Here is a 12,430-nt window from a genome sequence, read left to right as displayed (position 1 = left end):
CGTGTGAAGTACATTGTGCGTGGGTATAGTATGTACATGCACGCAGACGATAGGGTGCGAGCAAACCAGTGGCTGAAGTGCCTGAACAGCAGGAGCCGCGGGCTAAGGGAGCGGAACAACCGGGACAAACTAACGGTAACGGGCTTCTTCAAACTGATTCACCTATATATTCATATATTTATAGTAACTGGCAAAAAAAATATTTATATAAATATATTACGTGCGAACCTGCAATTTTGGTTTACTTGAGCCAAGTTTTACAGCATTTCATTCGCTTATTAAAAGCCCCAGGAATTTGAAGAGATTAACATAGTGTGTGTGTTTCTCTTATTTTATTTCTTTGCAGTGGTAAATTGGTAATTATGAAACGAGATTAAAAACTATCCCGTTACGACCAGAGATTCAACAGGTTCCCCATTTGTACAAAAGATCACCCCATCAGGCCAATTGTTATTCCCACCTAGAGATGGAACGGAACAAGTCCGTTTGACCTATGAACCCGAGCCATCAAAACCTTCGTAACCGGTTTTTACCGTTAGTTTAATTAAAAAGTAGCGACAAAGAGCCACGAATAATGCAAGCTTGTGTAAACTCTTAAGTAATCGGACTTGTTATAAGACCATCAAGATAGGTCCCAAAATACTACACATATTAACGCGCTTCATTAGACGCAGCTGGGCTTCCGGTCGGATCGGTTCAAACGGTACATTAATGCGCTGTCTGGTATAAAGTCTCAATGGAAAGATAAAAGACAAAATAAACACAGCGACGATAACCCAGTGCGACACAGGATCGCTATTGAATAGAAAAAAGCTCTTCGTGGTCGTCGATTGTGCATATACGTCGCATTCACCATGACCGTATTCCTTATCAACAACCAGACACACATGTTGAACTTTTGGCTCGGGACCACACGCGTCATTCGCTGAAGAAAACCCGAAAAATAAAAAATATCAAATAATGTGCACGGCCTAAAGAATGGGGAAATATGCATAGGCAGATGGTTAAAGAGCATTTCTTTGATCGATGGACACGTCGTTCGCTCGATCAGCCGGGGATACTAACGAAATACCAATCGAATAATAATGCGTGATGTATGGGTTTCGACCAGCCCCTTAAAATTAAAATAAAAGAAGAACGCATTCGATTTCTCTCTAGCGGAGAACATTCCCACAAAGTTGCAAAGCCATTTGAAAAAAAAGACAAGAGATGATGAACGACATGTAGAGCATACCGCATGCACCATATGTAGATATATCAAAAGGTCTAGGCTAACTAAGGCCAGCTTTCCAGCGTCCTTTTAATGGACTCCTTTTTTATCAGGCCAGGCATTTATTCGCATGCTAACTAGAGGAGAAAATGGAAGTGTAAATCAACTATTAAAAAAAAGGCACAACACCACTAGCCTACTCCATCTAACAAGCCGTTCACAATTCGACATCACGCAGAAGAACAAAGAATATAAAAAAAAGGAGCCGAGAGAAAATGTGTTGGGGAAAGAAAAAAAACAAAACAAATCCAATGGCAAATGAGGGACCGACACAGAAAAAAAGGAAGACGGAACCATCACGCTTCGAAGAGCGTGACGAGGTACTAGAAAGTATTACAACTCTCTGTTGTCCACTTCCCATTGAGATGGACTCTGAACGAGTTCGTTAGAAAATGATATTAGGTAACAACTACCTACCGAAACCGCCCTATTAAAACAAATTAGCAGTTCTTAGCAGCAGTAACGACGAAATCCAAACAAAGACCAGCGGGAAGATTTTTTTTTACGACGAACTTAATATCATTTCAGATTGTCTACACTCTCAATCGATTGAAACGCTGATCATCCGGATTGTTTGCCACCCACAAACAATCGAGAGAAATCTCGCCTTCCAGGGTTGGGATGGATATCGTACACTAGTCCGACTAGTTCCAAATTATTCAACCTCTGTGTGCTGGGTAATTTGAACGTGTCGGGTTCAACGATGAGGATGTCACACGATCTAAATGAAAAGGGGCAGCGGCGCTAACTGAGCCGTGATTTCCTGCTGCCGGCGTTTAATTCGGGAGGGCGACTGCACGAGGAAAATAATATTTAAAAAAAAACAACACTAACCGCGTGAGAAACGCGAACATATCAGACATTCACGCCCATGAAGTTGTGCCGATTCGGCGAGATGGCTTTCCCCCTAACGATCGAACAACAACGTGTGGGTGTGTATCTGCATGTTTCAAAGATGGTGTTGAAGAAGAAGACCGTCACCTCATTAACCATTCTCACATGACCAAAGAAAAAAACTCATTTTTTTTTCTTTATCTTATCTTCAGACATCATTTTCCGTTTTCATAGTTATTTCCCCCCGCTGCATCTTTTATATACCGTCGTCGCGCCTTTTCCAGTAGGAGAAGCAGGAGGGATAAATGTGTGTTGTACCCGCCACCAGCATTCAAATTTAACACCCAACAGCCGGAGTTTCCAAACTGCTTAAGACTCGTAAAAATGTTACCCTATATTCTCGGGTTTTTTAAAAATCCTCTTTCCCATCTAACCCGAAAATCTACAGGCAATGTAGGGATGAAGAGGAAACCATTGACACGCAGTTCTAGTACATGTAAGGAAATGGTGCTACTGACACAAACGTTCTCCATCAATGATTTTCACGACTTGCAACTGCCAACAAATTTGTTTGATCAGGCTCCTTTTTTTTTCGCCCGGCATAATAGTTCCCACTTCCCAACGAGGGTATTTACCTATTTATTAAAAAGACACACGCGTTCTCTTTCTCCCCGCCACTTGTTCCCCCTCGAAGGATGACTTCTTTACAGTCGTGTTTTTTCTGTACTTTTTGGAGTCCATCGTAATGATGGACTCCCCTACTGATCATTACACGGACGGTGGAACAAAGACGACATGACCAAGTTTCCGCGTGAATCGGATACTCTCTCTTTTTCCTATTCTTCGGCTCATTATTCGAACTAGTAAACCATCAAACTATATACACAATAGGAGCGGCGGCCAGAAATCTATTGACATACTAACAGAATGCAAGTCCTATATATAGTCAAACCCCACTCTCTACGCAACAGGTATCCCCTATATACACAAAGAATACATTAAGTCTAAAGCGCTGCTGGTTCTCCAATCCAATTTAATGTACGGTATAAAACCTTGTACGTATATAAAAAAATATATATATAATATTTTCAGTAATTACCGGTATCCAGGAGTATTTGCCCGGCAGGGAAAGCCGATGTTGAATGGGCAACAAATCGGGGCGCTGACGTGTGTCACGGAATAATAATCCTTTCTGTATGTCAGGTCGAGCCATGGTTGACAATCGAACGAGAGACACTCCGATAACGGGAATGATGGATAATTTCAACTCAAACTCAAGAATAGCCGATCAACAACACACGTGGGTTCCGGAAACCGAAACTTTTAAACGCGCATTTCCGACACGCAAAAGGGGGATGTTGTACAAGAAAGAGAGAGAGAGCTAGGCACGATGTGACGTCGTTGCAGCTGGACGAGCGACTGGCCAGTGGTAGACTATCGACGCTTGGTCACATGGGCGCCGCCAGCGATCGGTATGGAACCCAGCATTGGAGGGGTGGATGGAAACTATACGAGGTACAACCGTGAGACCTACTGAACGACTCGCCCACCGCCGACCCCACAACTCATTCACAAGGTTGTTTTTTTTTTCCTTTTTCTTCTTTATCCATTAGCCAAGTCGAGGTGGAAGTCATAATTACATTAGCCATAAAACTTGTCCAAAAAATTCAGGTGGCCGACGTCAAGAATTAAATATCGCGATGGAGTATCGCACTTGGCCCTGATATTCCCAACATAAAATATGCCAAGTTGATGACAACGCAGACAACGGCCTGTTTAACCGACTTCTCATTTTCAATCGCGATAATAAACCTGGAATATGTTTGCAGACTAACAATCAATCAGCTCAGTGTTGGACTCCTTTTTTTTTTACTGCTGGAATTTATCCGGAATAATTTCCAATTTCCTCGTCATTTCCTTACTGTACCTGGGTTACACGGTGAACTTTTATCCTATTGTTCCGCTCCCCCCGCAACCCCTCACTTTTCTTTCATAATAGACCACGACATCCTCTCATATATAAATATTTGAATACAATACTAAATAGCACTCTAGAGTTTTTCATTTTCTTTCTCCCTTCTCATCTCTTTTTTCTGTTTTGAAATGTGTCTAAGCCTGTGTAACGAGGTAAAAGTCGTTAGAAAACCAACGGATGGATTGTGTCTAATCCTTTAATGGTGTGGTCTCTCGAAATACACTGGTCTATAACCACCCAAGAAGTCAACGACCAGCCAAGCCCCTCCGGAAGACCAATTTCTCTTTATCCCTACGCCCCCGCACTAACACGCCAAGAGGGGCGGACTAGCTAAAAATCCCCTTAACTAATAAAAAGAAACAAAAATTATTTAACAAACCATCAAACCGACGTGACTTTAACCCCTCAACGACCATCAACTGCGGTTTTTTCCATATTCTTTTTCCTGTTGAATCCGTAAAAGCTCGAGAGTCTAGAGGGAAGGTGCGTGTCGAGATGTTCCCGACGTGACTGTGAAGCAAGAGTACCTTAGCCCTTTGGCCGAGGCCCATCATTTTGACTTGATCGCGCCGTTTCAAATAAGTCATGTAACATTCGACTTCGTCCCCCCTACTGAGCCCTAAGCTATTGGCTTCTTCCATTCGGTTTTGAGAGGTCAGCCTAAAAGAGCTCGACGAACTCTGACGTCGCCGACGTCGTCGTCTTTCAATGAAATAGCGCATCCCTTTTTTTTGAATACGCTCAACATGCACGGGCTTTGTAGAGAGAACGGCCCATCGTAGAGATATTCCAACTTTGCAGTGTCACGCGTTTCGAAACGAATTGTATGGGGTAGGGTTGGCCGCCAGGGTTGCCCGTATCGGCGTCCAAAGTTTCACACAGTCACACCTTGGTTCGGAACTGACATCATTCATTCACCAGATGACAACTGGCTTGAGATTTATGAGCGTTACAAGACAAGGAGGATGAGAGGACTTGGAATAATAATAAAAAAATATATCCCTGTTACGGCAAACGAGACGAATCGATCAGCGTCTCTTTATTGTTTTGTTTTTTTTTTCTCTTTCTTCCCCTGCCGACTGATGGCATCGATAAAAACCGCTGCACTTTCTTATTTATAACTCTCGGCTTTTTTTTTCTTATTTTTCCCTTTATGATTCCTTTGAAGCGCGGGCAACGAACGAGAGAAGAATGGTAAACATTTCAAGACAGAAACGAAAAGGATGAGAGGGCATTCGAATTTGCCGGCACGCTGCTCGTGTGCGTACACACCCATACAATAGCTGGCGAGATGACATGGGGAGTGGTGACGGCGATAATGGTGGCTAGCTAGGGGGATGTTTTCCGTCTTTTCTCCGACTGACAAGACTTGTCTTACGAGGGGGTCGTACCTTTTCTTTCCACTTTCGACGGTCCGAACGTAGCAGCACAACGGTTCGATATGTACCGCTTGGTGGGTTTCATCCTTTTGTATGGAAATGAGCCAGAGCCAGAAACGGGCAAAAGGAGGGATGACCAGCAAGTCAAAAAATAAAATTGAACGAACTCGAATAAGCCAGAGACATTGAGAGAGAGTTCCCTCTAGTGGATGGCCGTGATTTGCGGCCGACAACCGACCCTCCCCCGCCAAGGGTTTTATCTTGATTTTTTTTTTTTTTTCTTGGTTCATGTTAATGTCGAAGGGTAGAAAAAGAAAAAAAAACAAATCGAAACCCCCCAGTATCAAGACGAAAATGGCGCCACTCCTACCAACAAGACGGAAAATCCAAATAAAACAAAGAGACGGAATGCCCATGAAAATCCTCTGGCAGTGGACCTGAGCCGGATAGATTGCTCCTTCGACGATAATGTCTACAGAAATGGATTTACATTCCTATTCATCTGACAGGTTTTCCTTTTGGGTTCGGCAAGTTGAAACAACGAAGCGACAGGCCGACCCAACACAATTTTTTTTTTTTAAATACAAGAGCAATGGGGAAGAAACAAGAAAAGCAACACGATCGTTAACATTTGGAGTGTAGAAGAAGAAGAAGAAGAAAAAGCGAAATGCCGATGTCTACTGTCGATAAATTAACACCTCATCGGGCTTGTTTTCGTTTCTCATCATGAATATTCATCTCTCAAAAGGATTGCGGCCTAACCTTCGGGGTCTCTGTGGGGAGTCTTACGACTTTTCGTTAAAAAGTACCTGAGCTTATAAAAGAATCCAGCGTCCCATTTTTTGTTTCTTTTTCCAAGATCTACTACTATAAAGTCGCCCAGTTGAAGATGAAAATGTGTCTTTGTTATTTCCTACCTGCCGACATGCCGAGACCGAGTTGCCATTGTCGATGCGTGCGTCGTCGACGTCGTCGTCGTCACAGTCTTCCTTGTTGTTGGACGCCGCCGGCGGCGGAGGCGACGGCAGGTGCTTTTCCAACTGAGCTTTGCGGCGCTCGCAGACCCGAGCCAGGCGGCCCACGCTCCGCTGGACTTCGGCATACAGAGCTGAACAGCGCTCCATGGTTTCTCTAGGAAACAAAGTCGTAAAAAAGTTTAAGAGAGAGAAAGAAAAAAACACAGACGTAATGTTACCCATATCAACGTCGTAAATTTCTGTGAAAGCCCCCCCGAAATGTCAGCTCTTTCTCCGTTAAAGAAATGGAAAACCAAAATATATAACAAGAAATTCATAATAAAAGGTAGAAAGGAATTCAGGCAATTCTCTCTATTCGATGAGATTATACGTAGAACAATTTCCAGCCAGAATTATTTTTGTGGGGATCGAACCGAGTGGGGCAATATCAGTTTGTCATTGGCCTTCATGATCGCGCGCCCGACTTTGGAGCTGTCAGCTCAACTTGTTCATCTTTCACTGGAAGGGAAATAAGTTTTTTTGGAAATGCACTTTTGACCATTTCGAGATGGTTTCGTTACTCGGATGACGGTTCATGGTCGAGAGCCTGGCAACCTATTTCGGAATCCTCAAGGATAAGGATCTAGAAAACTGGGCCCGGCTCTCTAGCGCTAGCGCTTGACAGTCTGTCGAATTAATGGGTGGGCGTTCCATGTCATCTGGCCGTCTGATTAATGCGGATTTTCAGCTACAAAGAAAGAACTAATTCCACAAGAATGCATGGGAATGTGGAAATCCCTGCCATTGCGCATTCCGTTTGCTAAAACGATACGCGTCTTTGCCAAGAAAAATAAGAAGCGAGTCCTTCAAAGCTCGCATATAACACTGACATTCCATTCGAAAAATTAAAAAGTCAAGTTCGTTCCACTGCGCCTAGATGGCGCGGTGATGGAGCGTGACAGCGGGAAAACAAATATCAAAACTGGAAAACACAAAACAGCCTTCCCGTGTACCGTTAGCTGTCGGAACGAGAACTACAGGTGAACTAATCACAACAAAAAACAACAACGAACTTGAATTTACATTGAAAACTTCCTCGAGTTTCGTACCCGCACATCACCTGACCGAGACACGTTCGTGATGATTGATTAAAGTATGTTAAAGAAGACGGGACTCACCTGGCATCGACGTTGTCGCCACCCAATCTGGTTTTGGCGTTGCTGACCTCTTGGAGAATTCGAGGTCCCTCTGCTAGCAGGCCGATCAGATCCGGATGGCAAGAGCTGCTGTTGTACAATTGATCCAAATCTTCGAGCGCCGATTGAATTTGGAGGGGCTCGCTCAGCGGCGGACTGCCCGACGCCATTTTACTCCGGACGGAGCTAATGACTTGGTACAAAATTTTACTCTGCTGGCGGCATGAACTCAGAAAAGGTTCCACAATCTGTTGAAGAAGAGACAAAACAATGATGGATCGCTATTTTATTTGTGTGTGTGTGTAGTACATCTACACCTCAGCAAGAGTGGGAAAAACCCAACAAGAATCAAACAAAAAATGGCGCCAACCGCACAGTCCAGGTCATTCACGACACAAGTCGTTCCAGACTGTGTCTGTTTATGCACAACTCGTCGAACAAGGAGAGGACCCGGTTGTCTCTTCGTCCCCCTTTCAATTCTCTTTTCTTCTGTGTGTCTGTCACTCCCTCTTTGTCTCCCAAAATCAATTGAAATTCCAGTCAGCTGGACTTTGACACGCAGCTTTACGCCCTAGCCAATATTCCCGATGCATAATGCGTACATACATATATATATATATTTCTACCCGACGAAACAGAGTATTACTGGTTTATGTACTCGGCTATACAAAGCCATTTATGCCGACAGTTATCAAAACGATCGAGACCCACTTCGGCACGCACCTTCACAAAACCCAGCCCTTGAAAATGCACTATAGCAACAGAGAATGGCAATCTGTTTCGTTTACAATGCTGCATTTTTATGAACATTACTATAGCCTCAGTAATAATCATGGAAATCGGTCGGGCAACTCGACAAGACACATGTCACGAATAGCATTTTTGGATCGATTCTTTCTTTCTTTTTCTTTTTTTAAATCCGCAATCTTAACGCGGTCGAGTTGGTCGACGTAATTTGAAAATATTTTTTCCGATGTCGATCTTATTCACTTGTGTTATTTCTCTCTTCTTCTTATATTTTTTTTTTTTTTGGAACCAGAGTGTGGGAGAAAAATGAGAAAAATAGGTTGATGATCAAACCTTGCGGAACGCGATCCAGTCGTGCTGATTGTGAGCAATGGGACCACCGCAGCAGCCCAGCGAAAGCGCCGAGGCCAGCCTCTCGCGCAGCTGACCGATCGACGTAATGACGTCACACTAAACATCCAGGGGAAAACAACCAAAAAGAGAAGAAGAAAACGATGATCAGTTTTGCATTTTTAATTGATTGGAAAGAGAGGGTTGGGTTTTACAGCATCCAAGATAGGCAGCAAAGGATGATTAATTCAGTATTTATTATTCAACATTAAAAGGAAAAAAATTCCTACCGATCGACCAGACAGTCTCAAAGGGGTTTCCGGGGCAGAACCGCCTTCGCTCCAAATAATGACGTCGTCAATGCACTTTTGCTGGCGATCCTAAACCATCCAAAATAATAAGAAACGAAAACAAGATTAGAAAAGTATTTTCATCGTCAACGTGATTTCATTCGAATAAATTTGATCCAATTGACGCACGTGAAAATGGCACAAGAGTTGCTCGATCAAGGCAAATGCGTTGCTGTACTGGTCTGGTCGTCCGACAATAAGTAAGATGAGTCCGTTCTTTGCGGCCGATTTTCGGGGCACGGTCTGATAATAGGTTACCAGCTGGGCCAAGTGGGAGACGGGCGGTAGGTGGCTCCGTAGGAGGGACAGTTCAGCCACGACCATAGCACGACCGCGGTGTCGGCAACCCGGCAGGTAAACGCCGCAATCCATCACCAGTGGGTTCAGACTCTCGACAGACAACGGCTCAGCAGTCAACCGCCCAGCCGTCGTGTTCATCGCCATCGGCGCCGCATCCGCCGCTAGATTCTTGGGCATCTCTTTTTCTTCTTCTACAGTTACAAACACACACAAAAGAAAAAAGATAAAACGGTCAGGTTGGTTTCGTTGACATTTCGACGAACCTTTAGATATACTACTGCAGATATCGGCGCCTTTCTTCTCCCCTTTTTTATTTAAATCTTAAGACCCTATTCTTCTTCGTATCTCTGGCATCGTTGGAAAGGGTCCAGCACCCCCCAAAAGTATTGCGACTAATGAACGATCTTGTATTCGGATTTGCGTAGCTTTCGCTTTTGATTATCTTTTCTACATCACGTTGGCGAGACCGAGTCTGTCTTTCCTGGTTTCCTTGCTTGCACTAAATGGGCTAAATGGACTAGATGAGCTGCGCTTAACTTGCGCAGAGTGCTGGGATCCCGGATGGCTAGCTATCTATATTTCTAGGCCGTGGCATCGGCGGCAGACTCACGACTATCCACTTTAAACGATGCAAGCATTTGCCGTTTCCCCCATTACGGCCACGGACATATATCAACGAAACATGTGCTGTTCGTCACGGTCCAAACGGCTTGGAAAAATATATATATATACAAACATAAGATCTTTTTGTATCCGTTACGACTTTTGCATTTTGATTCCTTATCTCTTGGTCGTGTTCCAATCCTCATCCGTCCCGAAAATTCAAATCAACTCGATAGACTAATGAAAGAGTAGTCGCGCTGAAAGACGCAGCGCCGTCACGGTGAGAGAAAAAATAAATAAATAAATAAAATCTCTTTTACCTTTGATTGTTGTTGGTTGAGTTTGTTCAGGCTGAACAATATTCGTTGGCTGGGCGCCAGGGCGGGTTTGGTTGCCGCTGGCGGAGGTGAATTCTGGTAATACTAGTCCAGTGGCGTATTCCTGGGATTCGTATTCGCAACAGTAGCCGTCGTCGTCGTCGTCGCTGACATCACTGTCGATATGCGGGAGCGATTCGGCCCACCGATCAAGGGCGCAAGATTGAGTCATTGCATCATCTTGGTCGCCGTCGTCGTCAAAAACAGGAATAGCATAACTATTAGCAGCAGCAGCAGCAGCAGCACTTGTTGCTCCACTATCCTCGGCGCTCTGGTTGCCGCCCGGAAGCCTGTGCCATGACAATTGGCTTCGAAGCCCAGCAGTAGTCGTCGTCGTCGTAGTATTCTACAAGGAAATACAAGAAACAAGACACAAAATGAGCAATTTGAGCTGCAAGCAAGCAGAAGGGCAACGAAATTTACACTCGAATGAGCTGTCACGTTTGGACAATCTACTCTATTTTCAACGGTTCAAGCGACGAGAGATATAATTGCAGTTTCGGCAGATTAAGGTTAAGAAACTAGTCCTGTCACAATGGAGCCATCCTGAACCGCTGCACCGCTGATTGTTTCATGCGTCAAACGTCCAAATTATCAAAACAAAAAAAAATTGGGGAAAGAAGCAAACGGCAATTTGTTGTTTTGTTTTGTTTGGCGTATTCATTTAATTGACGTTTTTCAGCATTTGTCATTGATAAGATCTCAAAGAAATGGCGGACTCTGTAAACACAAGTTGACAACTTTCACCCGTAGCGGTTGACACAGTGCCGTCTAGTGTCGCAGGTGAAAGTGCAGAAAACGAATAGTAGTGGGTATAGTACTGGGTAGACGGTACGTTTTTGGGTTCGTCGATTTCCCTCGTCGGCCTTCCCCAGTCGTTGTAACCATATTTCCTTGTCAGTTGGTTAAAAAGAATAGAATTGTATAGATGGACCTCGCAACCCAGCTAGAAGCCTCCTCACTGTACACAACTGATCACACAAAAGAGTCCTATAGTACCAGCTAGAGGAAATTCGAGTGTCACCATCAGAGAGCTGAGCTGCTGCTGAGTCAACACTCGTTGCTAACTTGGAAGGGTGTTGGATGACGAGGGCAACACCACAACTCTCCAGCAGTTCAGCCAGTTTTTCTACTCTTATCTCCGCTTAATATTATTCCTAACGGCAGCCGGCCAATTGCCGATCGCCCGTGATTGGATTGTGTCGGAGCTGTTGTTGCTCAACCGCCAGCTGACAAACCACACATGGTGTGTTGATGCGCCATTTGGTGGGTTATAATGTATACCCGAGTTCAAAGTCGTATTTGCTTTTCGTTTGCATCGTTCGATGACTGCTTGTTTTCCTTTTTACTTTTCCCCTTTTTCACTTGTTCTTTTTTTCTTCTCTCTCTCGTTCGTGATGGGGTCACGACGAAGAAATATACCCGGGGTCGCTCGTCGACGAGTACTAACATCCGTTAGTTAAAAAAAAAAAAATCCTTTTTAAAAACGATCGAGTCATGAACTTTTGCGGTCGCCTCCTCTTTAACACGCACAACTCGTTGGGACTTTGTCGTTATATTACGGGGCCGATAACCCATTAGTAGGTCTTTCTCCTAATCCCGTGCGGTCAGACCGTACAGTCTCAGCATATCCTAACATTAGCCCGTGAAAAATCTAAAAAAGGGAAACTAAACAAATGAACCACCGGCGATCAAAAAAGTTTGTTGAAAGCTCCGATTTTGCCTGCCAGACAAGCTAAACCCTCATCTTTCTTTTCATTTTCGCAACGTCCAATCCAATCGCAAATGATAATTATTCCCTGACAGCTACCGTTAAGTCGGAGATGATGGATTCTTTACAATTCTTTTGTTGAATCGAAGATTGGCCGTCTCGGCGTTTCTTCTTTTTGGTTACCGCCGCCGGGATCAGCATCGAACGGGACTTCCGTTATTACTTGCAAGACGTTAGTGTCATTACGTTCAACGTTGGGTAGAGTTGTTGGACGGGTGCGTGTGTACACGATGCGGCGCGGCATCATCATCACGTATGCATAGGGAGAGACGTCGTACCATAGACGCTGCTGGCGACTCAAAAAAGATCAAGTTGGTTACAAGTTAACCGCCCTGTTATTCA

General features: G+C 44.2%; 2 protein-coding genes across 3 annotated transcripts in view; both read right to left on the bottom strand.

Moving 5' to 3' along the window:
- Window positions 1-12,430, bottom strand: part of LOC124310854 (tyrosine-protein phosphatase 99A-like) — a 691,797-nt gene that overhangs the window by 355,195 nt on the left and 324,172 nt on the right. The gene's annotated exons all lie outside the window — the stretch shown is intronic.
- The window catches only part of LOC124310844, a 43,521-nt gene that overhangs the window by 19,359 nt on the left and 11,732 nt on the right, over window positions 1-12,430 (bottom strand). Inside the window, exons 2-7 of one of the 2 annotated variants that reach the window (XM_046774912.1) lie at window positions 10,261-10,663; window positions 9,167-9,531; window positions 8,978-9,067; window positions 8,691-8,807; window positions 7,593-7,858; window positions 6,376-6,589 (exon numbers count right to left, since the gene is read on the bottom strand). In XM_046774912.1, the coding sequence (XP_046630868.1) occupies window positions 6,376-6,589; window positions 7,593-7,858; window positions 8,691-8,807; window positions 8,978-9,067; window positions 9,167-9,531; window positions 10,261-10,663 (1,455 nt within the window). The remainder of the gene's footprint in view (window positions 1-6,375; window positions 6,590-7,592; window positions 7,859-8,690; window positions 8,808-8,977; window positions 9,068-9,166; window positions 9,532-10,260; window positions 10,664-12,430) is intronic. The other variant, XM_046774913.1, reaches the window with a different exon arrangement.

Source organism: Daphnia pulicaria, chromosome 8 (assembly GCF_021234035.1).
Source record: "Daphnia pulicaria isolate SC F1-1A chromosome 8, SC_F0-13Bv2, whole genome shotgun sequence".
Lineage (NCBI taxonomy): Eukaryota > Metazoa > Arthropoda > Branchiopoda > Diplostraca > Daphniidae > Daphnia > Daphnia pulicaria.
This window is presented reverse-complemented; position numbering and strand designations above follow the sequence as displayed.